Genomic DNA, 26,028 nt, shown 5'->3' on the forward strand with positions numbered 1-26,028 from the left:
GGACAGGGAGCCCCACCGTGGAGGGCAGCCTGGCCCTGTTCGTCGGCTGCTGCCCTGTCCCTTCTCCCCTCCCAGCTCCCAGCAGAAAGCCTCTTAGAGGGGATGGGGGTGGGGGAGCACTAAGCCCCAGACTTGGGGGAATGAGCTGCCAGAGTCCAGCCAGCGCTGATCTGCAGGAAGCCTGGGAGGCAGCCCCCACCTGGCTAGGCTTTCACAGGGGAGCCGGTGTGCTGGCCCCTTCCTGCAGGCCTCAGAAGATGTGAGGCTGGATACCCAAACCCAAGAGACAGCTCAGGTAAGAGTCGGGGAGGGCTGCCCGGGACCACCTCTTGCCTTGGTGCTCAAGTGGCTGTACCTGTGGTGAGGGGCTGACCCAGGAAAAGCCAGAACTTGGTCCTGGGGTGGGGGAGCAGAGTCCTGGACACCCTGGCTACCCAAGGTCAGGAAGGAGATCCCAGCACAGAGGGGTTGCAGAAGGAAGGGAGGCTTCTGCCCCCAGCTTGGGCTGGTCCACCCAGAGCCCCCTCCGGGGGTCTGTTACAGAGGCACCTGGGGCTGCTGTGTGAACCCTTGGGTGGAGCTTGGGGACTGTGGAGGGGATGGGGGGCTGCTAAGGGTTTGGAGGGATAGGGTCTCTCTTCCAGTGCCTCCTCAAAGGTTCCCATCTGTCCAGTGGAGCCAGAGATCTGACCACCGCCGCCCCCCACCAAGATCCCTGGCTGACCTGGGATGATCAGTCACCCATCTTACAGGTGGGAAAACTGAGGCTCAGTCAAGGGGAGGGGACTGGCCCAAATCACAGAGCAAATCCCTGGCTAAGCTGGGATGAATTGGAACTCCGCTCCCTTGGCTTCTGAGACAAGGCTGATGTTGTTACAGCGTGCTTTGATTTTTCCTCCATAATGTTCTAAATGACAGTAGACATTCAGATCACTGAGATGAATTAAGAACATACCCCATGGCCAAGGAGGAAAATGAACTCCACCCATTTTGCCGCTGGCACTAGTCTCCCGCTCCACGGTGTTTGTTCCTTTGTCCTGAGACCCTCACGTGCACACTGGGGACATCTTCGGTCCCCACACACGCCTCCAGTCACACACTGGTGGTCGCCCTCTCCCACTCACCCGAACCCCCTTTTCCTGACATTGCTAGGTCCTGAGGGACAAGGAGTGCCCTCCAGAGGGAGTTTTCCTGAGGTCAAGACTCAGGTGGGAACGACTCTATTACCCTCCCCTCATCCTTCACGTCCCTTGAAGGAGGGGAGGCTTGGGATGAGGTTTTTACCTCTGTTTCCGCTCCTGGCTCCATTCTCTGAGCAGGGCTCACCTGTTACTCCCATACCTCAGTTTCCCCACCCTGGGTCTCCATCTCCCTTTCTTGTCTGGGCTACAGATCCTCGCCACACCCTCTTGTCCCCTCTCTTCCACCAGAGACGGCAGCTATGGGCGCTAGCAGTCCCCGGCGGGGCCCCGGCCCTCCAGACGGGGGCTGGGGCTGGGCCGTGCTGGGCGCCTGCTTCGTGATCACGGGTTTCGCCTATGGCTTCCCCAAGGCCGTGAGCGTCTTCTTCCGCGCGCTTATGCGCGACTTCGGCGCGGGCTACAGCGACACAGCCTGGGTGTCCTCCATTATGCTCGCCATGCTCTACGGCACAGGTCCGCCCCCCCTCTCGGACACCTCCCCTTTCCCCCAAGCCCAGGCCTCTCGGGGAGGGCATGGAAACCCCTGCCTTCCTGTGGAAGCGTTAGCGCCAGAGAGGGGAGTAGCGGCCACCGGTGGAGCCCACCCCCAAGTGGCTGATCTGGCAAGCTTGGCCAGCTGGAAGGGCCCCTCCATTTCTGTCAAAAGACCCACACCCACCTATATTACAGGTTGGGAAACTGAGATCTAAATAAGATTCCCACCCCAAAGCCCTAAACCACCTGGGTGGGGATGGGGGGCGATGCTGGAGTTATCCTAGCCAAGCCACGGATGATGGAGGTGAGGGGTTGGGAAAGCCTGGGGAGGAAGAGAGCTCATAAGGGAATGAAGCCCCTTCTGCTATTTACCTTCCACGTTCTCAGGAGGGCAGGGGACCCGTACAGGCTCCACCCCTTGTGTTCCCCCATAGGGATCTCTTTGGTATGTCCCAGCCAAGCTATGTGACTTTGGCCAAGCCCCTGCACTCTCTGAACTGGGGGCGAGTGACCTCATCCCTTCAAGTCATCTCTCAAGGCTGGGAGGTACAAAGCCTGGAGTGTCTACCAGACAGGGGTCTAGCCCGATTGGTGACCCTGCTCTGCCCACAGGCCCGGTGTCCAGCATCCTCGTGACCCGCTTTGGATGTCGCCCGGTGATGCTGGTGGGTGGGCTGTTGGCCTCGGCCGGCATGATCCTAGCATCCTTCGCCACGCGCCTCCTGGAGCTATACCTGACAGCTGGGGTGCTCACAGGTGAGGGCGCCCACCGCTCCCCTCCTTGGGGATGGGGTTGCGCGTGGGATCAGGAGGCCTTGCCACCAGACCTCCTTGTCCTCAGTTTCCGCGTGAGGGGCGGTCCTCGTCCCTCGGCTCAGTTCACCCCATCCCTTGGTCTGTCCGCCCTGGGGCGGGGGCGTGTGTCTGGGGGGTGCTCGCGCCTGCTTCCCGCTGGGGGCTGGGCTGGGGGCGCCCTCGGAGAGCCCGGCACAGCACTGCCTCGCCCGCAGGCTTGGGCCTGGCCCTCAACTTCCAGCCATCGCTCATCATGCTGGGGCTGTACTTCGAGCGGCGGCGGCCTCTGGCCAACGGGCTGGCGGCGGCCGGCAGCCCGGTGTTCCTGTCGGCGCTGTCGCCGCTCGGCCAGCAGCTGCTCGAGCACTTCGGCTGGCGCGGTGGCTTCCTGCTGCTCGGCGGCCTCCTGCTGAACTGCTGCGCGTGCGGCGCCGTTATGCGGCCGCCTCCGGGGCCGAGCCCGCGGCCGCGCAGGGACAGCGCAGGAGATGCGCCCGACGAGGGGGAGGCGCACCTCGCGGGACCGCGCGTGCGCGAGGCGCCCTCTGGCGGTCGGACCCGCCGGCGCCTGCTGGACGTGACCGTGTGCGCCGACCGCGCCTTCGCGGTGTACGCCGTCACCAAGTTCCTGATGGCGCTCGGGCTCTTCGTGCCCGCCATCCTGTTGGTGAACTACGCCAAGGACGCGGGCGTGCCCGACTCCGAAGCTGCCTTCCTGCTCTCCATCGTGGGCTTCGTCGACATCGTGGCGCGGCCGGCGTGCGGCGCCCTAGCGGGCCTGGCGCGCCTGCGGCCACACGTCGCCTACCTCTTCAGCCTGGCCCTCATGGCCAACGGGCTCACGGACCTGAGCAGCGCGCGGGCGCGCAGCTACGGCGCCCTTGTCGCCTTCTGCATCGCCTTCGGCCTCTCCTACGGCATGGTGGGCGCCCTGCAGTTCGAGGTGCTCATGGCGGCTGTGGGCGCGCCCCGATTCCCCAGTGCCCTGGGCCTGGTCCTCCTCCTCGAGGCTGTGGCTGTGCTCATCGGACCGCCCTCTGCCGGTGCGCCCCGTCGGAGGAGAGGGTGGCCTAATGCCCCGGGGTCCGAGGGAAGCCCCTGCGCCCTTATCCTGGATGGAACATCCAGGGACGAGGGAGGGGAAGGGACCCTTCGGGAGAGACAGCCCGGTTACACTCCCCTTTCCATGGCCAACTAGCCTCCCCTCCAAGCTGCACCACCCGCTCAGGGTAGGGCTGGAAAAGCCAGGAAATGTGCCAGGAAGAACCCAACGTGAGTGGTCTCCAGCAGATGGCACAAAGGCCTTGTGAAGTGCAGGTGCTTATTCTCCTGCAGAGAGGCACAGAGGCCAAGTTCAAGTTGCCAGTCCCAGAATCAGATCTGAGCCTACCCAGTGCTTAATGCCCACACCTCTGAAATACTACATCTGAGTGTTTAGTCTCCCCAGCCTCTAGGGGTGACTGGAATAGGGAGTGTCCTTAGGGAACCAGGAGCAGAGTTCACAGCGGGCAGGGCGCTGGGGTCTTCCACTGTGCACACTGCCTGCTGGGTGCTCTACACTCACATAGGAAGTCATCCTGATGAGGTGGTAGGGTAAGGCTTCCTGCAGGGTGGGCATGAACGTGGCCTTTCAGGGCAGGGCAGGACCCCACAGGAGAGGACACAGGGTGTGTCTGGGGGACACTGTCAGAAAGGTGGAGGTGGGAGTTCCTAGGGTCTTCCTGGGTGGTCAGGTTATCCCTGAAATGTCAGGAAGGCTGCCTGTGAGCAGGAGAGCTGTCGTCACAGGCTCCAGGATGGAGCCATGACAGGGGCTGCCTTTGCTGGGACCCAGGCTGCAGCTGAGATGGCCCAGGCTGGCTGAGCGCCCTCATCAGATTTTGCCAATTCACTTGGCCCAGTGGGAACCATAAAGCTCCTGAAGCCATGTGAGCAGCCCCTGAGCCCACCACCAAAAGTTATAAAACCAGCCAGAGGCTCAGAGGCTCATCTTTCATTTTCTTGTGTGACCCTGGGGTGGATCTAATAGGTAGAGAAGGTATTTGGGGTGAGAAGGTGAGGACTACGTGTGGGGTGGGACTGGCTGCTGGGCTAGGGTCAGGAAGGCAAGTTCAGGGTACTGCTCAGAGGGGCACAGGGTGGGCAGCTGGCTTGAGGACCACCAGGAAACCTCCTGAGACCACTGAGATGCTACGGAGAGGGTCACAACCTGCTGTGGACTGCCACAAGGAGGCCCCTGAGAGAGCGAGGCATCTGAAGAGCCACACTTTAGGGGAAATACTTGGAATTTAAAGATTTTCCTGAGGGAATTCCTTGGCAGTCTGGTGGTTAGGACTCTGCACCTTCACTGTGGGGAATCTGGGTTCGAACCCTGGTCAGGGAACTAGCATGCTGCAAGCCATGCAGCGTGGCTGGGAGGATAAAAAAGATTTTGCCGAGTATGAAAGTAACATGTACCTGTGATAGAAAGCTTGGAAAATACAGAGAATAGGAGTAATCTCTCCACAAACCCTGCCTCCAGTCCCATGCTGGTGATTGCTCAGTCTGAGTTACATGGGGACCCCTGGGAGTGAGGGGTGGCCTGGGAGGTTGGGAGAGAGCTGAACCTGGCCCCTGAAGACCAAGGCAGTTAGGTGGGAAAAGCAAGAGTTGGGGCCCCCAGGTTGAGCCCTGTACTCTCCCAACTCCCAGGTCAAATATCCCCGGCTGGGCCAGTTCCAGGGCACATGTGGAGTTTGGATCTGGGGAACAGGAGGGCCCTTATAAAGTGCTGCCTCACCTCAGGCCCCATGTGCTCTGTTACTTCAGTCGTGTCTGACTTTTTCGTGAGCCCATGGACTGTAGCCCACCAGGCTCCTCTGTCCGTGGGATTCTCCAGGCAACAGCACTGGAGTGAGTTGCCATTTCCTTCTCCAGGGGATCTTCCTGACCCAGGGCTCGAACCCTGCATTGCAGGCAGATTCTTTACCTGCCTGTTTCCTGCATTGCAGGCAGATTCTTTAGCCCTGAGCCACCAGAGAAGCCCCGTATCACTCGAGAAACTGAGATCCAGGGAGGTGAAGTGACAGTTTTAAGGTCTCAAATGGCAGAACCCTCATGGATTTTTACCATCTGAAACAAAGACTGGGGCGTGTGTGTGTGTCACCTGTGAGCCCCACCAAGAGCACTGCATGTGTGCGAGCCTGTGTGTGCGTGTGTGAAGAAGGGTGGGCTCCCCTGCCTGCCCTCACCTGCCATCCGCCCTCCCCGCAGGCCGCCTGGTGGACGCGCTCAAGAACTACGAGATCATCTTCTACCTGGCAGGCTCCGAGGTGGCCCTGGCGGGGATCTTCATGACTGTGGCCACCTACTGTTGCCTGCGCCACCCCAGGGATGGCCCGCCCAGTCCAGGCACCGAGGGCGGGGCCGGCGACGGGGAGGAGGCTGAGGCCGAAGTGGACTCTGACCTCCCACCTGCCGGCACCAAGGAGCCTGGTGGCCTCGAGGCCGTGGAGGTGCCGAGCCCGGGCACTGGGCCTTCGCAACCCGAGGTGAAGACGGAGCCAGGGCTGGACTCTTGAGTCTGTGTAGCGCCGGGTGGCAGGGACTTCGGAAATGGGGCTTCCCCTCTCAGAGCCCCCACACCGGGTGGGGTGGGGGGCTGCTCCTGGGGGTCACTTCTGGAGGTCCATGAGGGGAGCTGCCACCCTCAACTGCCCTGGGTGGCCCTGGTCCCGCCAGTGAGGCCACTGTTGCACGGCCTGTGTGAATCTGAAGTTCATAAAACTGAGCTGACAAAGAGTTCTGTTTATGTATCTCTGGCTGCTCCCTGCGGGTGGGAGGCCGGGGGGGCAGGAGGGAGTCCGAGAGGCTCTCCCCCCGGGGCCTCTGATGGGACCTGGCAGGCGCTGGGGATGGAGTGGCAGACGTGGAGGATGGCAGGGAAAGGTGGCCCCGATCCCGACCCTGCACACTGAAGCCCCGCCGGCAGGTGCCGCTGGAGGGGCCCAAGGCAGAGAATGGGCGCACACGTCCCAGAGCAGCGGGCCGGGGCTGGATCCTGGCTGCTCTCTGTGTAGGTAAGCTTATGTGACTCCATAACTCCATCTTGTGGCGGCTGGGAGAGCTGGGGCTGAGGGTCGAGGGATGGCACCTAGCTTGCCCCCTTCACCTTTCTAAAAGGGACCCTCTCTCTAGAGACCTGGCCTCCTCTCTCTAGGGGATAAACTCGGGTTTCCTGGGGCCTTTGCTCTGGACACGTGTCCCTGTGGACACATGGCTGCTGGCCTCCCCTCCCCAGCTTCCTGGGAGTCCTGGAGAGAGCTCCTCAATGGCATTCTTTTTTTAATTTGACTGTGCTGCTGCTGCTGCTAAGTTGCTTTAGTCGTATCCAACTCTGTGCGACCCCATAGATGGCAGCCCACCAGGCTCCCCCGTCCCTGGGATTCTCCAGGCAAGAACACTGGAGTGGGTTGCCATTTCCTTCTCCAACTGTGGTTGGGTCTTAATTGTCAGTGGGGGGGGGTCTTCCTTGCATCGAGCCAGATCTTTGCTCCTTGTGGCGCACCAGCTCTCCAGTGGTGCTGCAGGGCTCAGCAGCTGCGGGCTTATGGGGTTAGTTGTTCCGCAGCACAGCGGGATCTTAGTTCCCTGACCAGGGATTGAACCCCGGCCGTCTGCATTGCAAGGCGGATTCTTAACCACTGAACCACTAGGAAAGTCCCCCCCACCCGCCCGGGAGGGTCCAGTGCGGGGAACTCCAGATCTCACCCTGACTGGGAAGGTTTAGGGATATATTTTCTCTTACATGTTCACCCTCTTCCCACAAATGGGACACCCCTTTTCTTGCTTCCCTCCCTCCAAATCAGGTGACCGGGGCCCATCCACACTCCGCAGGAGAACCCATCCCCCTGGTGAGGCCTCCCCACCGGTCTCATTTTCCATCCATGCCCCAGGAAAACCCCAGCGCATACCCAGCCGACTGACACTGTGTCTGCAGTTTCCCCCTGAGCCTCTAGAGCAGTGACTACATCTTATTTAACAACTATAGCACCGACTGTGCCAGGCACCATTCTACGCTCTTCACAAAGGTTAACTCATCCTCCTAATGACCCAAGGAGGAAGGTACCCTCACTAGCCATACTCACAGGTAGGGAAACTGAGGCCCAGGAGGTTAGGAGGTAGCTCAGGGTCATAGGAGCTGTGCCTGGAACCTAGGCTGCCAGCTGCAGTCGTGCCCTTGGCCTCCCTGCTGGCTGCCCCTTCAGAGAGGTGATGTGGTCTGATGGCTCGAAGGGGGCACACGGAGCGACAGCTGGTCCCTCCCTCCAAGCTCCCAATCCTGCCTGAGGATCCCACTGGCGTCTCTGCCTGAGACCCACACATGCAAACCTAATAAGCAGGAAACCACCCCCCTCCTTGGCCACTGTGGGCCCTACCCACCTCAAACAGACTCTTGCACCCCTCCCAATCTCCAGATGAGCACAAATTTCATTGTCAAAACAGGGACACTCTGATGGTGACAAGGGTCACTATTAATAATCCCACTAGGATCATAGGTGTGGGCTGGAGCTGTCCAGGAGAAGCAAAGACATGGAATACTAGCGTGGCACCACCCACTGGGTCCCTCCCCTTTGGCCCTGGCAGAACAGGTGGCCTGGAATGGCCAGGGCACCCTTAACTCTCTCCTCATTTGGGGCCTTGGATCTGCCTGACCCAGTATCTGTCCCGTCTTTCCCCAATAAAGGTTTAGTTCAAGGGTCACAGAGGAGAGAGCATATAAAAGGCTCCACAGAGCAGAAAGCCTGGGAGGCAGTGGGGAAAATGGAGTCTTTTGAACTTGATGGATCTGAGTCCAAATCTCACTTCTTCCCCATACACCACGGGGCCTTGAGCAAGCCTCTTCTCAGCCTCAGTTTCCCATCTGTACATGGGGACAGCAGTGCTCATCCAAAGAACTGCTGTGAGGAGTCAGTGCCATAACGGCGATGTTGGTGAGCCGTGTTGACCCCCTTCGTGATCAGGGAGGCAGGAGGGGGGCATCGAGGGGAGAGAGGGTCTGAGGCCACTGCAAAGAGCCTGGCTCCATCTGGGTTTGTGTTTATTCGATACAGGCCCAGTGCCCAGGCCTCCCCAGGGAAGTGGCTGAGCCAGGGGAATAAAATAAATAAAGGCTGCCAAGGTGAGTGTGGACGGGGGTGGGGCCAGCCTAAAGAGAGGTGAGGGTGCAACGCTGGCCCCCGCTCGGCTGGCCACCCGCGGGCCCCCCGACTCCCGGCGGGCTCCGGGTGGGGCCAGCAGAGGTGCCCACGAGCAACGAGTCCTGGAACCCTGCCACCTCCGACCCCTCTTCCTTTCTGCCCCCTCTCTCCTTCCTAAGGCAGGTCGGGAGACTAAGCCCTCCGGCTGGCTGGGGAGCTGGGGGTGGGGAGGAGGCGGGGGGGGGGGCGGGGCCAGGGCCAAGGGCCCAGGCCACGGCCCCAGAGCCCATCCTGGGCGGGCAACCCGGGTTCGCTGTGCAGGACAGAGCAGCAGGGAGGCACGCGCCCCAAGCCAGCAGGCCTTTATGCGCCGCGCACCCTGTCATGCGGCGGCGGCGGCCCCGCCCCCGCGCTGCGTCCTCCCGCTCACCCTGCCCCCCGGACCCACACCCCAAGGGGGCACTCAGGAGTTACACCAGCTCCCGCCCTTGTCCAGGGGCCCGGCAGCCCCTCGCGAATCCCTGGGCGGCTCCCCGGCTGCCGTGTCCTCTTCATCTTCGTCCTCCTCGTCCTCGCCGTCCGTGAACTCGTCCTGGCTGAGGCCGTAGGCCAGCGTGGTGTGAGCCAGGTCCACCTCGATGGGGAAGACGTCGGCATCACGCAGCACCGAGTAGCAGTCGTTGTAGTACTTGGACATGGTGGACACGAGGCGCTGCAGCTGGAACACGATGTCCTGGACTGGGGCGGGAGGGGCGGGCAGGCAGCGCCGGTGGGCCAGGCTGCCTGCAGGCGGGGCCCGACCGACCCCGCCACCCTTGGGCTTCCCTTTCATGCACCTCACTGACCCCTGGCACCCTTGGAGGGGGCCAGGCCAGACAGGGCTGCCCAGCCCTGCACAGTACCCAGGCCTCCCTGCTCCCAGTTCAGGGAGTGGAAGAGAACTGCCGGGGTGGGGTGGGGCGTGGGGGTGGTGGGGCTACACCCCAAGGAGTCCACAGGACACGGCCAGTCCCACCCTGGCCGGGCTCTGGGAAGCTCCCATCTCGGGTCTGACTCAGAGCCAGTCTGCCACGGGCTGACCCTGGAAGCTCGGGTGAATGCTGGACCTCTCTGAAATGGGGAGGAGGATGGTGTCGGGGGGGGGGGCCCGCAGCCCCTCACCATGCTTCTGGTCGAGCAGCTCCATCTTCTCCAGCACGTCTTTGCGCATCTGGGAGAAGCGGGCGCGGGCCTCCTGACGGCAGCGCAGGATCAGGCGGTACTCGTAGTTGCCTGTGCTCACGCGGTACAGGGGTTCCCCGAGGGCCTGGGCCCAGGGGAAGCACGTCAGGGACCCTGGGCAGGCGGCGGGGGTTGGGGGGTGGCGGCAGGGAGGCTGCAGAGAACCCGCCAGTTCGCAACCCCCCACCACACGGCACTTTTCAAAGCTGCCACCGTTCCCCGTTTCTGAGACGCCTGCAGTTGCTAGAAGTGCTTAGGGATAGCTTTGTGAAAACACACACACAAAAAAAACCCAGACTCTTGCCACATTAAATGAGTGTTGAGTCACAGATGGACCCTGCTATCAAAAATATTACAAAGTAGCAAGTAAAAAAAACCTGGCTCTCAGGAGTGAGAGGAAGGGCATTTTTTTTCCTGCAGGAGCCTCACGAAGTCTAGAGGGCAGCTGGTCTGGGAGCAGGCGGTGGGGATGGTTCCCCGGCAAAAATGGCCAGCACTTGGGAGGCCTGCAGAGGCCACAGGGAGGGAGGGAAGGACAGCCCCCAGATCTGCACAAACAGGAGCCTGGCCAAGTCCCCAGGCCTCTCCTGGGTGGGCCCGCCCCACCCTGTGTCCCTGGAAGGCCCAGGATGCTCCTGGGGTTCTGTGAGGTGGGCAGAGAGAGGCGTGTGCACCCCAAGCTGCTCCAGGCCCAGGGCCGTGCTCCCCATCCCACTCACAATGCAGCTGTACTCCTCGTCGTCCATCTCCTTGACCTTCAGGCAGTAGGACTGTGGGCGGGCGAGGCCAGGCTGTCAGGGGGGCTGCACCGCCTGGGTGAGCACCCCGATGGCCCCAGTTCCTCCCGTGCCCCCCTGGAGCCCTCGGCCACCCAGAGGAGCAGCCGTGCCAGGCCTTGTGGGCCCTGCACACCCTGAGCCGGAACGAGCTGAGATATGTCAGGGAGAGGCTGGCCCTTGCCTCCTCCAGGAGGCTCAGGGTGGTGAGGGCACTCATCGGGGATGATGGAAAGGGCCCGAGAGCCCAGCGTTTACACTCAAGTCCCAAGAGATGCTCTGGGCTAAAGGATTCCAGGATCCAAAGAATTTGAGGAAGCCCCTGAAGACCCACGTTACACATGGGTCTATCAAAGGCTCTGACAAGTCCTGAAGCAAAGGACCTGGACCTGCTCAGTGGAGTATTTTTCCTCAACTCCTTTGACCACAGAATTATCATTTAAACATAAGACTCAAGAAAATCCACATTATAAACAGTGACCTAGACTGATCCACTGTTAAAGAGTGACGGAAAAAAATTCCCATGGGGTCAGAGTGGGTCCCGAGTGAGGGCTCCACCCCAGAGCTCCTCTGAAGAGTCAAGGCAGGGCCTAGGCTGCTGCCTGAGCCCTGAACACCCCCCTAGGGCCCTGGCCCCACGTCCTCAGTCAGGTGTCACCAAGGTCCCGGCCCTGACCCGCTGGCCGTCAAGCGGCCGACTGAAGAGGAACAAACCTCCAGGCGGGCTCTGGCCCCAGCAGGCCGGGCCCACACCACTGCGCCCCCAGGAGGCCGGGGCCCACTTACCAGGTACTCGAACTTCACGTCCAGGTACTTCTTGATGGTGAGGCGAGTGTCCGGGATGGCTTTGTTGAGGTACGTGTTCAGGTCTGCCAGCATCTGGAAGGGGAGGTGGGGTTGACGCTCAGGCCCCCTGGGCAAGGGCGGGTGAAGGCTGGCGAGGGCGACAAGGAACGGCACTGATGCGTCCACCCTTCCAGTGGACTCAGGTGTCAGAGCCGAAGGGAGCTCCCAGACCACCCTGTCCATTCCGAGGAGAAGACAGCCCAGGCCAAGGGCAAGTTGTGACTCTGGTGGGGCCAGGGCCAGAAACCAGCCTGGAGGTCAGTGCTGAGGCCGTGGAGGAGGAAGGACTCAGCCACGGTCAGCTGTAGCAGCCCACCCCCAAACCAGCCCCTAGGTGCTCCGCCTCCAGGACAGGACACTCCCCGCTGGCCACACTGCCCCTCCCCACTCACCTACGGACCCACGCACGCTCCACGTGACCTACCGGCTTGACGGTCTTCAGGAGCCGGATGCCAAACTTCTCGATGCTGCGGTGGGCGTCGGCGAATTTCACAAAAGCCTCACTCGCAGCGGGCTGGGGCTCCCGCACCCCGATCACAGAGAACACGTCCCCAAAGGCTGCGTGACAAGTTTGTCCTGAAGGCCGCCCCTACTTGACCCCTTAACGGAGAAGCCAGGGATTTGTTGGGGAGAAGCATGGTGGGGGGCGTGGCGGGTCGGAGGTTGAGGTCTGCTGGTGGTCTACATCCCAGGGAGGTGGGTCTAAACCTCAAGAAAGGTGGATCTACACCCCTAAGAGTTGGACCTGTACCCCAAGGAAGGTGGGTCTACATCCAAGGAGCTAACCTGGTTCCTGAAGTGACCAGACCATGCGGGGAAGACGGGGTTAAAGTGGAGGAGGTGAAACTGTCTGGGAACAGAGTACTGGTCTAGGAATCTGGTCCTAAGGCCAACCCTGCCCCTAAGGAGCTGGGTTACTGCTTCTTCTACCTGGGCTTTGTCTTCCCAGCTGTAAAATGGGATTAACTGAAGCTAACAAACTTGTAGGAAACACAACCAGGAATAAGAAAAGGCCTCGTACATTGTAAGCAGCAGTATAGACAGGACAGAGCCTGCATGGGGAACTTCTGCACCCCACAGAAGCCTAGCTGGTCAAGAGGCTCCCTGCTGGCCCCATCACCATCACACCCCCAAATCTGACATGAGGTCAGATGCTGCAGGGTCTGCCTAGGCAGCAGAAAGGCCCCAGAGAAGAGCTCGCCCTCACCCTCCTTGTGGGGTGTAGGGAGGTGCTGAGCCCAGAGGGCAGGGTTTTTTCCAGGGTCATGCAGCAGGTTCAGGGCGTCCTTACCCCGGTGCGTCTGTGACAGCTCGTAAAAGGCCCGGAGGAGGTTCTTGGTGTGTTCTGTCATCCCTGTGGGAAAGACCCAAAACGAGAGGGACAGGACCACATGGTGGGGATGACATTGGCCCAGGACACGACCTCCAAACCGCCACCCCACCCGAGGCCCACACTGTCCCTGAGGTTCAGACTTTTTTCACTCGGTTTACGTGTGCCGTTCGTTTTTATGGGCACACGTTACTTTCATAATCAGAAAAAGCAAGTCTTTAGATTTTCTTAAGAATTTTTAATGAGTATGGTCCTAGAATTGTGTGGCCGGCACCCTGCCCCTCACTGCCATCACGTTTAGAGCAGGGCTCCGGAGCTCCACCTGGGGGAGAACTGGGCCTGGGCACTTCTGGTGCAGTACCCCACCCACCCAGGGCTGCTGGCGGGAGGGTGTGCCTGCCCACCTTTATACAGCTCGGCAGTCCGCTCCAGCTCCTCCAGCCTCTTGACGAGCCCATCTGTGGGGATCAGAGAGCCAGGGGTGAGGGGAGAGACCCAGGGATCACTGGAGCCAGGCTTGGGAGAGGCGAGGTGGCCCCCAGAGGAGAACCAGGAACAGCAGAGGACAGGGTCCCAGGGATGGGGACCGGGCACCTCAGGGCGGCCGGGCTCGCAGGTGTTTTGTGATGAGCCCAGTACATCCAGACAAGGCGGGGCAGCAGGGCAACCCTCAGGAGGCTGTGATAAGCACCACCCCAGGAGGCTGGGAATGGTGACAAGGATGCGGGTGCTTCCAGAAGTGAGGAGTGAAAACCGGATTGGGCCCTCCACAAGGCCATGCCCAAGGGTAGCTGCCCACGGCCGGTGGAAGGCAAGCCCCTGCCTAGCAGTCAAGGACCTGGCCAGAACTTCCAACACACATCCTGCCAACGGCCAGGAAGCAAGGCAGTCAGAGACAAGTGGGAGAGATGGGATGCATGACAGTAACTCTTAAGGCAAGCTCAAGGCAGCCTGCCACCACCTGGCAGCTCAGAAGGGACAGCAATCTGGGAGGGGAGAGGAAGGCAGGAAGGGCTTTGAGGAAGGGCTCGCACTGGAGCAGGCCTTGGCGATCGTCTTCACTGGCTTCACAGGTGTTTATCCTGCACCCACTATGTGCCAGACCCCGTGTTGGGCCAGGGAATGACCTTGGTGAATGAAATCTGAGTGGTGCTTTCCAGGCTCCTGGTCTAGCGGTGACAGTGGCCAGGCCACGGCTAGCAGGGGCAGTAAGGGCTGCCAGGTGAGGGATGGGGGCAGCTGCCTTACCTCCAGGGCTCAAGATAGGAACAAGTGGATGATCAGGGCCGGGGCTGCATTCCAGATTAGGGTAGGGCGGGGCTCTGGCCAGCAGTGATCACCACCCTCCTCCACTCTGATGGGGTGAGGCCCACACCCACCTCCCACCAGGAGCACGGGCAGCAAGTACAGGGCAGGGTCCATGCTGGTGGCTGCCTGGCCCAGGGCCTCCTGAGACAGAGTCTGGCCTCACTGGAGCCCTCCACCCAGCTCAGTTCCTTTCTCCACATGAGCTTTTTGGGGCAGATTACTTCCCCCATCTTAGAGGGAAAACCAAGGTTCAGAGAGGTAAAGCAACTTGCCTAAAGGTGCACAGTGAGGGTTGTGCAGGCCAGAGTGCCCTCTGCCCCCTCAGTTTCCTGTGCTGACCTGGGCCAGGGTTTTCTGAGTGGGAGGAGAGGAAGAGGGTTGTAGAAGCCAGGTCTGGATTCTTAAATCTGGGCAGAGAATGCAGTGTGTGTCAGGCTCTCAGGGAGGAAGGTTTGGGTTCTGGGGGTTGGTGGGGTGCTCCTTAGAGGTCTTCAGAGGCTTCAGCCACTGGGCTGGCCTCCAGGCCCCAGCACCCCAGAGCCCTGGCGCCCAGCCAGCCTGGCAGTGAAGGAGCCACGTAAGCGCCGTGCTGTTGTTTTTAGCTGGGTCATGGGACATCATGACAGCTTCAATTTTAGAAACCCTATTTAAGGCTGGGGAAATTGCAAGGTTTGGGGGGGAAAAAACACAACAACCAGTTCTAATTTCATCTCAACGCATGGTAACTACAGTAACAGGGATTTATAGGCACCAAGAAGCTGGAAATAGCAGCCGCCACTTTTGTACACCCTCTGGAACAAGCTCAGACCCCACCCCCGATGTCCCAGCCAATAAAGCCCAGTGCGCCCAGCTGAGCCTACAATTTATATTGGTATTTATATCTGTCCCCACACGTACACAGCAGAGCTGCTGCTATTTATAAACTCGGGCTGGTGACGGCAGGAGCGGGACTGAGTGTTTCACTGGTTCCCCCCCATCCCCCGAGGAGAGCGCGTGTGCACACACATGGGTGGGTGTGAACCTGTGGGGGGAGAGTGTGTGCACAGGCATGTGTGGGTGTGAATATGCGTGTACTCGGTTTTCCCGCTGCAGGAGGCGAGCGCAGCCACCTCTAGGTCTGAGTAGGAATTGCTGGGCAGCAGCACCACCTCCTGGAGAGAGGCAGGGAGGCCAGGTAAGCAGCCCGGGAGCAGCTGGGACGTGCTGGGGTGACGAGAGGGCACAGGGTAGAACTGGGGCTGGGGTGGGGGAGGCCTGGCTGTGTGAGAGCAGCTGGGGGGCAGTGGCCAAGGCAGCAGCTTGGGGAGCCTGGCAGGAGGCACCTCCCCACCAGGAGTCTCTCATCTGTGACTTGGGCCTGTCTGTGAACCCTTGCTGGAAAGCAGGGGGACACGGGCTGTAAGAGGCCTTCACTGTGCACTGTGGGTGCTCTGTGGGAGCTTGGAGAGGCCTCCAGGGAGGCAAAGAGATGGTGAGTATCGGCCCACCAGCAGAGGCCTGGCCCAGGCTAGCGGGACACATACAGGTCTGGTGGGCAGCCGTGGCGCCCCTCCCCAGGAGGCCTGGGCCTGAGTCCCCTGGGACCAGAGGTGGGGGCTGGGAGAAGGGGACTCACCATTGCACAGGATGGCCCGGCTCAGACCCAGAGCATCTGCCGTCCCCGAGCTCATGTTCTCGACCAAACGATGCTTCACCTTCTTCAACACTGGGACCAGGTGAGAAAAGGACTCATGAGGTGGAGTCTGGGCCCCCGGGGCCAATCCTGCTCCATCACGACTCACTGGGAGCAATAGCAGGGCCGGAACTGGGGTTTGGGGTGAGGGTGACTATGAAGTAGGGAGGGTCCTGGCAGGGGGTTGTGAGGGTTCTGGGCTCCCTGCCCTTTTCACTCTCTACTTGAGAGAGGTGTTGGGAGCCTAGAAACAATAAGTATGTAAGGCACTTAACTGAGGGTCTGGCACTCAAAGTGGCTATCGACTCCCACTGAGGTCCAGAGCTGCCTAGGCCTGAAACTGGCCGACAGGCCACCCAGGGAGAACCCCCCTCCTCCGTCTCTCCTCCACACCCGGGAGCGGAGGCACCATCCATAACAACTGGCCCCAGGCTCCAGACTCAGTTACTGCATATGTGGTCAAATAGTCTGCAACGGGACCAGGTCCTTAGAGAAAGAACTTCAGGGACAGACTTGACCTGCCCTTAGCCTCTTTTCTTAAAAACCAGAAGGCAACTGTGGCCCAAGGGTGGAGGAAAAGGGTGCTGGGTCCCAGAGCCAAGAGATCTGGGTGGGCCTTCACCCGGGGGCACAGCGCCTCCCTGGGTCCCGGGCTCTGGTGTGCAATGAGGTGGCTGGTCCAGAGGACCTCGAAGCTACCATCTGGCTCCTGAGCCTGGAAGCATCTACAGAACCAAGGCCCAGCCCCCGAGCAGGAGGTAATATGTCCCAGGGCATGCTGTGGGCAGAAGGACTGGCCTCTGCCCCAAACCTGAGGGCCTGTCCAGACCCTAAGGCTTTATGGCAGCAGGTGGGCAGAAGAGGCCAGGGTTGAGTGGGGTGTGCAGGTGGGCAGGCGGTACCAGGCAGGGCTGGGCTGCCCTCCCCTTTCAGAGTGGTGAGGGACTGGGCTTAGTGAGCTGGAGGGCTGCCCTACGGCATAAAGGCACCAGAGCAGGTGGTCGGGGGAGGTAGGGGAGTGAACCATCAGGCAGGGAGCAACCAGAGACGGGTTCCGGGGAGCACCTCTGGGTCCTCCCAGCTGCTTTGGATTGGCTTGGTCAGAGGGTGAGAGGGCACAGCCACGTGACCACTGATGCACAGTCACAAGGAGACAGAACGGGGGCTTGGGGAGCCCCTGGGCGCTACTGCCCCGGCACCGCTTACCAATGTCCAGGGACATGCCCTGCTTGGGGTCCGCCTGCAGCTTGTTGTAGTGGATGGTCACCTCCCCCTGGAAGAGGACAGCAGAGCTGTGACGGAGCCCCCGGGCCCAACCCCTTCTCTGAGGAGGCCTGTTTGCCCTGGAGTCTCTGGTCATCAAGGAATCCTGAGCCCTGGGAAAGGGCTCCTCCTCCTCTCTCCACCCACCAGGCCCCAGAAGATTGGCAGGGACAGGGCAGACAGGGTCCCTGGGGTCACAGAGCTCACAGCAGGGTGGTCTGTGACACTGCGTGCCCCTGCCCTCCCCCATGCCACGGCCACAGTGCAGACCTCTGCCAGACCACTTTCCTGTCCTCTGAGAGGGTCTTCTAAACCAGCCCCCTTCTCAGGAGTCCTGCCATTCGCCCCACAAACACGTCCGAGCACTTTCTCTGTGTCGGGTGCTGGGGGTGCCAGGGAGCAGGTACGAGGGTGGCCACAGCCCCCCAGAGCCCGAGGCCAGCAGGAGAGGCCGATGCAATTCGCAGAATTACACCAATCGCAGTCCAGTGACTGAATGAGAAATAGCCGGCCTCCCTCGAGAAGGCTGCTCTGACCACATGAGGCCACCACGGTCAGTCTCATGCTTGAAATCCTAAGACCCTTGAGCTGGGGGCTGAATTCATTCAGATACAAAACAGGATTTCAAAGCTGCATCCTGAAGGGAAATCAGAGTGAACTGAGGCCATGAGTCGGGGGCGGTGGGTGCAGAAGGCTGCCTGGCAGGGTGCTCAGGGCCACCGCGGAGCACGGCTGTGGGGGAGGAAGGAGCACCAAGGTGGGACCAGATCTGGGCTCTGCTCCAGCCGTGCAACCACAAGCAGCTCCTTCCCTCCTGCAGGGCACTGGTGAGATGGGTGCCCGGATCTCTGCCAAACGTGGGGGCTGGGGAGTCCCCAGGAAATGGCAAGGCCACGCGCACCTGCCAAGAGCTCCTATTCTCATGGGTAATGTGAGAGGCTGGCGTGAGACAGGCTCGGGAGGACAAGGAGGGTTCTGGTGGGTAGAGACAGGGAAAATGAGAAAGGGGATCCAGAGTGGGGGGCACACGCACCCCAGCTCCATATCAGAATGAAACATGGCCCACCACCGCCCATGATGCGCTCCTCTGCCCAACAGGAAATGCCCAGGACAGTAAACTCCACACCAGGCGGAGCAGAAGAGGAGAACAAAGGGGAGAGGGTGGAAGCCGTGGGTCCGGGGCTAAGGTAAGACGACAGACTGTCAGGGATGCTGGTACCAGGCCTTTAAGACACAGAGGATGGGAGGGAAGTGAGGAGAGGTCTGGCTGGATGGGGTGAGGGAGCCCAAACACTCGACCAAGCTCAGCGGGCAGATGGATGCTTGACTCTCAGAGCGTTAAATCATCCTGCGGCTTTGCGCCTTCTTCACTGTTTTGGTTTCGCAATAGCTACCTGCAGCAAAAATCTCCAAAAACATGGCAGAAAGGCTGCATGCTTTTGGGTGTGGCGGGAGAGAGGGGCTCTGTAGGGAGAGGCCTTGGCCTAGAGCAGGGCTGGGGAAGCAGGAAACAGGCAGTGCAGTCTGGCCTGCTGAACAGGACGCCAGCAGCTGGACATGGAGCTGCCCTGGGGCCCAGAGGGGTCCCCGGGGGGATGTGCGATCCCAGGAGGACCCACAGGACTGCAAGTTCCTACAGGGAACGGTGGGTGAGGTGCCTTTTTCCCTCTTACACCCTCTTGGGCCCAGCACGGCTCAGAGGACATTTCCTGGGTATCTACTGACCCAGGTAGGTGCACCATGGACTTCTAGCTTCAGCTCCAGCCCTGACTGGGGACACGCTGGCTCACCCCGAGGTGTGGTTCTGAGTCTGACAGCTCCCCTGGGAGCTCGAGGGCAGGACCTTTGAGTCGTGGTGCCCACTCTCTCACCAGGGCCCAGCACAAGTCCTGGAGTGTAATCAGCATCTCCCGAATGAACCTGGGGGAAACTGAAGGAGCTGGGATGTGATAGACCCTGAGGCGCCAAGGAGGGAGCTGGGTGAGGGCCAGGCCCACCGAGGCCTCGGGCAGGCTGGAGGTCTCAAAAGGGCCAGTGTCCCCATTGCGCCGCAGCCTTACCTTCACTTCCTGAATCATCTTGGCCACCTCCACCTTAGTTTTTCCTTTGATTGACCTGCCATTGACCCCCGTGATCTCATCGCCAGCTGCCACTGTGCCATCCAGTGCGGCAGGCGTGTTGTCAAACACCTGTGGGTGTGGAAGGGGATGGGCAGGAGGAAAGGAAAGCTGGGAAGAAAGCTGGCACAGGCGGGCATTCCCTCCACCGCCCATCACCAGCACCAGCCCTGTCCTGGTCTCTATTCTATCCCTTACGTGGCAAGGAGAAGGGCAAGGGGAAGGAACACCCCAACAGCCAGATATGAATGACCTACCTTCCTGGGGGAAAGGGAAGGAGGACAGAAAGTAAATGTGACTGATAAGACGTCTCTTTTCTGATATCAACTGCACCCAACCTTACACACCCACTGGAGGCTTTGTTCCTCCAAAGTCATTTCTTTAGATTTTCCAACAACGCTGCTCGGAGCTGACTGGATGCCAAAGCACCACTGATCAATTCCTGCAACCTCACTGCAGTCCCCAAGGAGAAAGGGCCCCCCCCCCCCGCAACACGAGCCCCTTCTCCCCAAGTGACCCCGTCCAGGGGGTTCTGTGCTCACTGGCTCAATGTAGCTGAATGTGTCTGTTAAAAGGACAGAGACAGGGGGAGATACTCAGGATGAGCAGGCAACAAAGTGTGTGCCGTTGAGTCCCACAGCCCCATAGTCCCTGTGGGGCCCCAAAACTCTGGCAGCCAGGCTTACCTGGAGCCTGGAGCCTCAGGAGCCTGGCAGGGGGACCCCACCCAACAGCTCCGCAGGAAAGGCCTCTCTCTGTGGGTGCTGGGAGACTGGCTGACGCCCCGCAGCAGAACCCACCAGCTGGCTCTGCTACCACACAGAACTGTGAGACCTGTCGTGACTGTGAGGGCTCGCTCTTAGATACAAAGACGGACGGGGAATACTGGGCCCTTGAAAAAGTGTCCCATGTGAAAAACACCGAAACATTTAAATAGAAAAAAGAACCACAGCAAACAGGAACAAAACAGGGGCAACAATATGAAAGATTATGAAAATAAATGGAATAATACAAAATATTTTAATATTTATATCACATGAAATATTTATATAATATAAATATATTTCAGATATATTCATCTTATATAATATGAAAATAAAAAGAAAATTGCAATTAACATCTTCATAGAGATCTGAAAAACAAGAACAGGATGATGTAAAAGGATCATTTCGAAAATAGGAAAACACAAAACATAATCGAAATGGAAAATGCCAAAGGAACTTTGGAAACCAAGCAGTGGGAAGCAAAAAAGAGATGGTCAGAAAACAAGAAAAGGAATATTAAAAGATCAATGGAGGAAGCCCAGAGTTTAACCAACAGGAAGCCCAGAGTTTAACCAATAGGAAGCTCAGAGTTTAACCAATAGGAAGCTCAGAGTTTAACCAACAGGAGTCCAAAAGAGGGAACAGAGAGCAGGACAGCATCAGGGATAATATGTGAGATGCAGAAGAGAAAGACATGGGGTTTCCAATGAACCTGTCCCTTGAGGTTCCAGCACGACAGACAGAGAAAGGATCACGCCAAGAGCCGTCATCACAATGCTTCAGAATGCCAGGGACGAAGAGAAGTGCCCAGGAGTTCTGATGGGCCAACAGTAAAACACGTTACTGCAAATAAAGGCTCACAAGTAAGACTGGCATCACCAGACAGGACAACTATGCTGATGGCAAAAAGACAATGAAATGACACCAGCCAATTTCTAAGTGAAAATTATTTTCAACCTTGATGTTCGTTCTTGAATTTGACCCACTCAAGTGTCAATTGAAAGGAATATGAGAATAACAACTACAAAAAAACAGAACGAGACACTTACAGAGACACAAGTCCTCAAAAAATTTACTGCCCTAGCAGCCTTTCTCAGAAAGCTACAGGAAACATGTTCCACCAACTTGGGGAAGTAAGCCAAGAAAGAGGGATCCTGGAGATGAGGGAATCCAGTCCACTAGAGGAGAGGGAAGGGGTGGTTCAAAGAGGAAAGACCAGCGGTGGAAGACAGAAAGCTGATGGGAAATGTTTGCGGTAAATGTACTGAAAACACAAGGAGAATGCAAATGGAAAAAAAAGAAAAGAAATTACTTGTTTTAAAAAAAGAAGATTGAGTTAAGAAAAGAACCACAGGCTTTCTCAAAAAATTAAACACAGAGTTAGCATATGACCCAGAAATTCCGCTCCAGATTTATATCCAAAAGAAATGAAAACATATGTCCACACAGAAACTGGACATGAATGTTTATAGCAGTGTTATTCGCAACATCCAAAAGGTACAAACAACACAAATGTCCATGAACAGATGAATGGGTAAACAAATGGTGGTCTATCCATCCAATGGGATGCTATTCAGCCATGAAAAGAAGGAAGTACTGAAATGGGCTGCAACGTGAATGAACGTCAATGTGACATGATCACTCAAGGGCACGGGTGGTTGTCTGGGTGATGAGACAGTTCTGAAACCAGAGATGGTAGCTGCCTTCCATGAGCGAACTAAAATAGCACTGAGTTGTTATACTTTAAAACCACTATTGTATGCTATGTGAATTTCACCACAATAAAAATACTTTTTGAAAAAGTACAAACACAGAAGACCATTAAGCTCGGTACCTAGAACAGCACCTTACTGTGCTCTGAGCTCTCTGGGTGGGGTGGAGAGGAGGGCCTCTGTTTTCTTGCTTTAACTCTAGTGTCTGCAAAATACCCTGGCCAGGCCCTGAGAAAATATTTCCCAAACATGATACCTATTGCACTGACACAGACTGAACCAAAACTGACAAGGTCACCATGTAGGAAGATGGAGTGAGAGGAAACAGTGGTTGGGGAAGAAAGTTAAATTCCTGTCTCCTTGGCTGAGAGAAGCGGACAGATGTTTACAAGGGACAGATCAAGAAGTAACGGAAAAAAAAAAAAAAGGAAGTAACAGGATAAGCATCTTACTGAGAAAAAATGGGACCTCCGACCTGAATCTACAGCTAAAAGGGTGGGAAGCAGTGTTGCTTCTGGGATTGGGTGGAGGCAGGCCTGGGGGTGGGGAAGGGCGGCGAGATGGGGTAGAGCAGGGAATTGCTTATTTGACATTGGCCTTTTAGTACTGTTGACTTGTTAAAAGCAAGTCAGAGAGTCTTTGATTAAAAATAAAACTGAATTTTGAAAAAAATCAATTCTACTATTTACAACCACAGTTTACACTAAGGACAAACCTGGCCCTCAGCAGGGGGCGGGGATGGAGGGGGAGGTGGCACAGGAGGCTGAACAGGCAGATTTCGAGGAGGTCAGGCCTGGGGGAGGCCTCCCCAACACCTCCTGGGTTAGAGGAGGCCAAAGGGCTTGTAAAGGCCACATTCTGAGTGAGCAAGACCAGATCCAGGGAATCTCCATCTTCAAGGCCTTAGAAGTGACTCTTTTGCAAGGTCCTCAGAGAGACTGATGTTTCTCGTCTGCCACCAACGGCTACTTAGCTGAGAAGGTTAGAATAGAGCAGAGTCCAGGTCAAGTTGATGTCTAGGGGAGCAAGCTTCCTTCCAAGACTAGAGAGATCACTGACTCTGACCAGCCCCACAGTAAAGGAGGCCAGTCCCCACTTGTGAGTCACAGATGACAGAAAATCACCAGGGCAGGTCCTGTGCAATAAGGACCACAAACTTGTAAAGTACCGCTGGCAGATCATCTGGGAGAGTGAACTGTCATAAAAATAGTAACAGCTGCCATTGAGGGAGTGCTGCTTAAGGGCCAGAAACTGTGGGATGTCATTGTTGAGTTTATTCTTCACAGCAACCCAAAGATCCTCAGACCTATGCATTTTACATCCCCAATTTCCAGGTAACAAAACTGAGGCCCAGAAAGGTAAACAAGTTAATAAGCAGGGAAGCTTGCATTTAAACTCAGGCCATTCATAGTCTTTTAGGCTTTCTACTATGCTTCACACTTGTGTTAGTACCAAAGGCTTACAGTTTTGTTGAGTCACTGGCAACACTGTTACTGAAGGTCCACTATTTGCCAGGCATTGTAGGAGATGCTGACTGCAGTGAACAAGCAAACTGGGATCCTGCCCTCATAATGCAGAGAGTCTGGAAAAGTGGCTAGATGCAGAGTTAGTGAGCAAATCCATGAGAGTACAGATGGTGCTAAGTGCTGAGAAGGAAAAAAAAACAGATTGAAATGACAGAAAAACAAGGGCGGACCTACTGAGAGGGGGTGTTCAGGGAAGCCCCTCTGAAGAGAATAAAGAGCCAGCTTTACAGAGTGGAGGGATGCACCTTCGTCAGGTCCAAGTAGGGAGGTGGCTCACCCCCTCCAGCACCTCCCTCCAGCCTCCAAAGCACTCAATACCTGAACAATATACAGGCAGGGACAGTACTGGGCTCCTCCTCCAATGCTGATCCCGATCAAGTTCTGAGCATCCTTCTGCAGGGTCACCTTCCCAGGCACAGTAGGGATTCCGCTGGAAAGAGAAGCACATGCAGTTGAGTGTCCTGGACGAAGAATGACTGGAGGAGGTGGGGATGGAGACAGGCCCTCCAAAACCCCCAAGAGCCTCCCGGTGCTGCAGGTGCTACAGAGGGAAGCTCTTTCTCATTTGGCCAAAAAGACAGCATTTTGTCATTTTGTGCTGGAACACTGCAGAGCTCTTAGATCCATGCTAATGGAGGACCAAACCCCAACTTGGCCATTTATCAGCTGTGTGTCTCGGATAAGCAAGTCACCCTCTCTGCATCTCAGTTTCCTCATTCATAAAATCATTTGATTAAAAAAAACGGCCACTTTAAAAGTACATGGAAGCCACTTAACACCAACTCAGCCAAGAGTAGGTACTCAAAAAAATAGGTCCCTATCCCTGTTCTTCATTCTCCCTCTAAGAGTTGAGTCAGACTCTATTCTTGTCATCTTCTCAGCTACATAAATCACAGGCCACCACCTCCAGGAAGCCTTCTCCTGTTAACCTATGCATCACCCATCTCTCAATTGTTATACTCAATTACCTCTCAATTTTCACTATACATTAGCACTTATTTCTGTTTTATGGCAAATACTCTCACTTATTCTCTTCTTCACTCGACAAACATTTGCTAACAACCTGCTGATGCTGAGCACCGTGCTCAGGACACAGAAAGGCACTGCATTCAGTCCTTGCTCTGAGGGAGGATACATTCTAATAAGGAGACTAACTTAATTTTTGAAAATCTCTCCCACTAATCATTTATGTTGGGAAGGAAGGTATATTTATGATATTCCTATTCATCCTTCAAAACCTAGCTCAATTCTGTGACAGAAAGAAAGAAAGTGAAGTTGCTCAGTCATGTCCGACTCTTTGCGACCCCAAGGACTGTAGCCTGCCAGGCTCCTCTGTCTATGGGATTCTCCAGGCAAGAATACTGGAGCGGACTGCCATTTCCTTCTCCAATTCTAACAAGAAAACTAACTTAATTTTAAAAAATCTGCCCCACTAATCATTTTGCTGGGAAGGAAGGTGTGTTTATGAAATTCTTATTCATCCTTCAAAACTTGGCTCAATTGCCACCTCTTCTGTGACGCCTTCCCTGAATACCCCAGCAGAGGCACTGCTCAGCTGGCTGGGTTCTCCTTGTAGCCAGGTCATTCTCCATCAGGGCCCTTGTGGCCCTGAATTGCAATTATACTTCAATATGTCCTCAGCCTCCTACAGATGGTGAGCTCCTGGAAGGGCAGGATTCACTGCAGCTTCTAAGCTTACGCTGAGAAGCAAGGTTCTGTGGAACTCGAAAGTCCAGGGATTTAGGGGGATCTGGGGTTCCTGCACTCGTGGGACTTGGGGTAACAACATACTCACAGTTTATCCTCCTCGATGTCATAATCCAAGTCTGCAAACATGGTTCCGAGAGTTTCAGTGGGCTGGCTAACTGCCCAGCTCGGCAGGGGAATGGGGAACTGGATCGGGATGAGAAAAGAGGGCAGGGCTTAGGAAACCAAAGTGCCTAAATACCAACCCCAACCCCGGCTATCAGCGAGAGCCAGGCCCTCCTCCTCCCCTCCGGACGATGGGGGATTGTCCCGGGGTGGGGGGTGGGTAGGTGATTCTTACTAGGTACAGAGGGGGACTCCAGGCCAGGGCTGGGGGCTCAGATCCCAGAGCCCGCCCCACGGGTCTCCAGGCCCTCAGGAGCTGCCTCTGTAGCTCACCGGAAGCGTCAGTCCCACAGACGGGTCCGGGCCAGGCTGGCACCTGAACGCACCTGCCGTTCCACCTGTCCGCGGCCGCGACTGTCGCGTCACTTCCGACGGGACGCGGAAGTCCCGCCTTCCTGCCCTGGGTATTTGCCCCGATCCCTGCAAGCAACCCTTCCTTCCCAGCCTCCCAGGGCTCCCAGAACCAGGAAAGAGAATAAGTATTGACGGAAGCTCCCCCTTAGCATGAAAAAGCGGAAACTGAGTAAAGGTCTGGAGAGGCCGACGGCGCTCAACCCCGCCCCTTGCCCTATGGCCGCCGCCATCTTGATAAGGGCAGGGTTCTTCCCAGCTTCCTTAGCGGGACTCAGGGGACCAAGACGCCTGGCTGGTTGCCGTGGCAACGGCCGCATCCTCAGGCGGGGAGACCTCCAGCGAAATTCAGTGGACTACAAGCCTCGACAGGTTCCCTTTAACATTTTCAGCACCCCGTGTCAGGGTGCTGTGACTCTACTAGAATGACTGTCCTGGCTGGAAGGATCCTTCGAGATGCCAATCTAATCTGAGTTTTGCAGGCCAGGAAACTAAGTGCCAGTAAGGGGAAGAGGTTTTGTCCAGAGCCTTCCACAGTTGCAATAAGAGCCAGATCTCAACCCTGAGACGCCTGCCACCTAGTCCAGCACCTTCTAACACCTGCACACCTCTGGTCAGTA

General features: G+C 57.4%; 2 protein-coding genes and 1 long non-coding RNA gene across 6 annotated transcripts; 2 read left to right on the forward strand and 1 right to left on the reverse strand.

Moving 5' to 3' along the window:
- Positions 1–1,441: 1,441 nt before the first annotated feature.
- On the forward strand, positions 1,442–6,031 carry SLC16A8 (solute carrier family 16 member 8). Its single transcript, XM_040233507.1, has 4 exons — positions 1,442–1,655; positions 2,289–2,432; positions 2,687–3,514; positions 5,724–6,031. The coding sequence occupies exons 1-4, from the start codon at positions 1,442–1,444 to the stop codon at positions 6,029–6,031; spliced, it is 1,494 nt and encodes a 497-aa protein (XP_040089441.1).
- A 2,495-nt stretch (positions 6,032–8,526) lies between these two features.
- On the reverse strand, positions 8,527–25,648 carry PICK1 (protein interacting with PRKCA 1). Of its 3 annotated transcripts, none has more exons than XM_040233305.1 (13): positions 25,384–25,648; positions 24,981–25,078; positions 23,504–23,615; positions 19,127–19,255; positions 17,010–17,076; positions 15,747–15,836; positions 13,228–13,281; positions 12,785–12,847; positions 11,918–12,051; positions 11,434–11,526; positions 10,591–10,641; positions 9,812–9,956; positions 8,527–9,388 (listed from the first exon to the last, which is right to left on the reverse strand). In XM_040233305.1, the coding sequence occupies exons 2-13, from the start codon at positions 25,019–25,021 to the stop codon at positions 9,114–9,116; spliced, it is 1,254 nt and encodes a 417-aa protein (XP_040089239.1). In that variant the 5' UTR covers positions 25,022–25,078; positions 25,384–25,648; the 3' UTR covers positions 8,527–9,113. The 3 variants fall into 3 exon arrangements, with proteins under 3 accessions (XP_040089239.1, XP_040089238.1, XP_040089237.1); XM_040233304.1 differs by having other exon boundaries at positions 25,331–25,591; XM_040233303.1 differs by having other exon boundaries at positions 25,233–25,590.
- On the forward strand, positions 12,871–21,251 carry LOC120857661. Of its 2 annotated transcripts, none has more exons than XR_005719712.1 (3): positions 12,871–15,305; positions 18,165–18,253; positions 20,253–21,251. It is a non-coding gene; the product is annotated as an uncharacterized LOC120857661 (long non-coding RNA). The 2 variants fall into 2 exon arrangements; XR_005719711.1 differs by lacking the exon at positions 12,871–15,305 and adding an exon at positions 15,378–15,846.
- Positions 25,649–26,028: the final 380 nt, after the last annotated feature.

The sequence above is a fragment of the Oryx dammah genome, unplaced genomic scaffold (genome assembly GCF_014754425.2).
Source record: "Oryx dammah isolate SB20612 unplaced genomic scaffold, SCBI_Odam_1.1 HiC_scaffold_29, whole genome shotgun sequence".
NCBI lineage: Eukaryota > Metazoa > Chordata > Mammalia > Artiodactyla > Bovidae > Oryx > Oryx dammah.